This window comes from Penaeus chinensis, chromosome 27, assembly GCF_019202785.1.
Source record: "Penaeus chinensis breed Huanghai No. 1 chromosome 27, ASM1920278v2, whole genome shotgun sequence".
NCBI classification, from domain to species: Eukaryota; Metazoa; Arthropoda; class Malacostraca; order Decapoda; family Penaeidae; genus Penaeus; species Penaeus chinensis.
Genome location: NC_061845.1, coordinates 12,222,680 through 12,225,179, shown reverse-complemented (window position 1 = coordinate 12,225,179; position 2,500 = coordinate 12,222,680). Strand labels below are relative to the sequence as shown.

The 2,500-nt window shown below is 32.2% G+C and overlaps 1 protein-coding gene across 1 annotated transcript in view; it reads left to right on the top strand.

Annotated features, from left to right (window-relative positions):
* Positions 1–2,079, top strand: part of LOC125039568 (flotillin-1-like) — a 27,452-nt gene extending 25,373 nt beyond the window's left edge. Inside the window, exon 5 of the mRNA XM_047633657.1 lies at positions 1,915–2,079. Within this exon, the coding sequence (XP_047489613.1) occupies positions 1,915–2,079 (165 nt within the window). The remainder of the gene's footprint in view (positions 1–1,914) is intronic.
* The last annotated feature ends 421 nt before the right edge of the window (positions 2,080–2,500 follow it).

Below are 2,500 nucleotides of genomic sequence, written 5' to 3'. Positions count from 1 at the left end.
TGTTAGTAATCCAGGATGTAAAAAATGCACAATACAGCATGCCTCTACATGCCATTCACCCTTAACCCATCACGCTGTTACTATGCTTTATTAATTTGTACAGTTCATTGATGTTGTTAGGCTGGTCTTATAGTTAGTCAAGGTGTAGATCTTATTGTTGTATTTTGAGACACTTCATAACACATTAAATATGCTTTAGATAGATGTGAACTTCATACTTGAGATCAGGATTTTCCAAAGATGAATCAAAAAGATTTTGTCCTAAAGACCCATCAAAAGTTTATTGAACATATGAAAGTGTATGTAACATTTTTGACCCATCATTATGTGATTCATACTAAATAAATTCTAAACAGAAGAACAATAAAAACAATAAAACAATAAAACACAAGGTTATACTGTGAAGACATTTTTGTTGTATTGCACTTCAGCAAAGGCCTTCAGCATAATTTTGTGTTGTCCTGTTCTTCCTTTCATTGTTTTGATCCATGTTGGTAACAGGTCTATTTATCTTAGCAGGTATATTTAATACTATTGTTTAGTTTATCTGTCAACAAGATTGGAACATTGCCTGATTTCATAACATCCATATGATATAGAGGTTCCTCTTCTGTTTAACTTTAGATTCTGTTGATAGGATTGTTTGATGGTTGCATTAATTTGATCTAGATATTTATATAGTAGCACCTTTTGCATGGCTCTAAGCTTTTTTTTTTCTTTTTTTTTAGATTGTTGAAAATATAATTTCTTTTTTCATTTATTTTTAACCCACTCACAATGCATGACATCTTGTCACATCATGGCTATACTGTCACTCATGCTGGGATGATATCCCGTCACATTATCAGTGGTTGAACCTACTCTCTAAGTTTTGTGTGTGCTAAACAGTTGTTCACGTGTTTAGCTATGGTCAGTGAGGAGAAACAGCCCCTCCAAATAGGCATACTAGCTCCTTTTAGTCTCATTAGCCAACCAGTTGTTTAAGCAGCAGCAAAGAGTATAAAGAGCAGGGTATATTTATGTATCCCATGATTTTCATATTTCTCTTCAGGGACTGATTCTGCACGTTGCCCTGCACGTGCATTAGTATAATGCTGGGAGTTCCTGTTGTGAGTGGGTTAATGAACATAGCTTAGGTAATATAAGTGACTTAGATTCTGGCTTCAGACTAAGTATCTGATTTAGATTGTAGTTGATGATCCTTTGAACTTATTTGTGATCTGTAGCATTTGAGATAACAATGATTTTAATGTTGGAGGTTTTCTCATGTTTTTCAACAGATGTTTTCTTCTTGTAGCGATGAAAATTACCTTATTCCATCTGCTAGCAGCAAGTTGCAGTGGAAGTTGGTTGAGTAGCATTCGTACCCTGTTAAACGTAATACCCTTATTTTGACCTTAATGAGGGCATAATCCCCTCTGATTTTGCTCCCCTTCCGCCTTTTGCATCTCATCCTCCTTTTTGAATGCCAAAAGTCAGTAGGAAGTGTGCGGTTGCATCATAACATCTTGGATGACGTCATTGCACATTGCATGCATGGCAAATCATCCATGGATATCCCACCCTCTACCATAGAGATTTGTATTCTCTACACCCAAGGTAAGAGGTAGATAGAGATGTATGGGAAAGGAGGGAATGAATGGCAGACTGGAAACCCTTCTCCTTGGGACTCCTCATTGGAACAATAAAAAAAATAAAAAAAAGTAGACAATTTGTTGCAAGAGGACAAACTTCATTTTTTAGAGTTTATCATAGTATTCAGCACTATGGTAATGTAAGGCATATTGGAGGTAAACTTTAATCTAATTGTGATAGATACAGAAGCTAGGCAGCTTTATGATTCAGAATGCAAATAAATCCACAAAACGTATCAGGAAGAAACTTTGGTAAATGTCCCTGCCTCCTTTCTCACAGGAGATCTACAAGGACCGAAAGAAGTTCAACCAGAATGTCTTCGAGGTCGCATCCAGTGACCTCATCAACATGGGCATCACCGTCCTCTCCTACACCCTGAAGGACATCCATGATGATGAGGTAAGGAAGGTGACTGATGTGTGCAGAAGGGAACACTTGGGATAGGGACTTTTTTTTTTTTTTATTTACTAATTTTTTTTTTTTTTTTTTTTGTGTAATTGTACTTTATAATGATAATGATAATATCAACACCACTTTTGCTTCATCATTGTTATCTTCGTGATTATTATGATGACTTGTTACTTTTGTTATTATTATTATTATCATTATTATTATTATTATTATTATTATTATTATTATTATTATTATTATTATTATTATTATTATTATTATTTTTATTTTTATTATTATTATTATTATTATTATTATTTTATTATTATTATTATTATTATTATTATTATTATTATTATTATTATTATTATTATTATTATTATTATTATTATTATTATTATTATTATCATTATCATATTATTATTATTATTATTATTATTATTGTTATTGTCATTGTCATTATCATTATCATTAT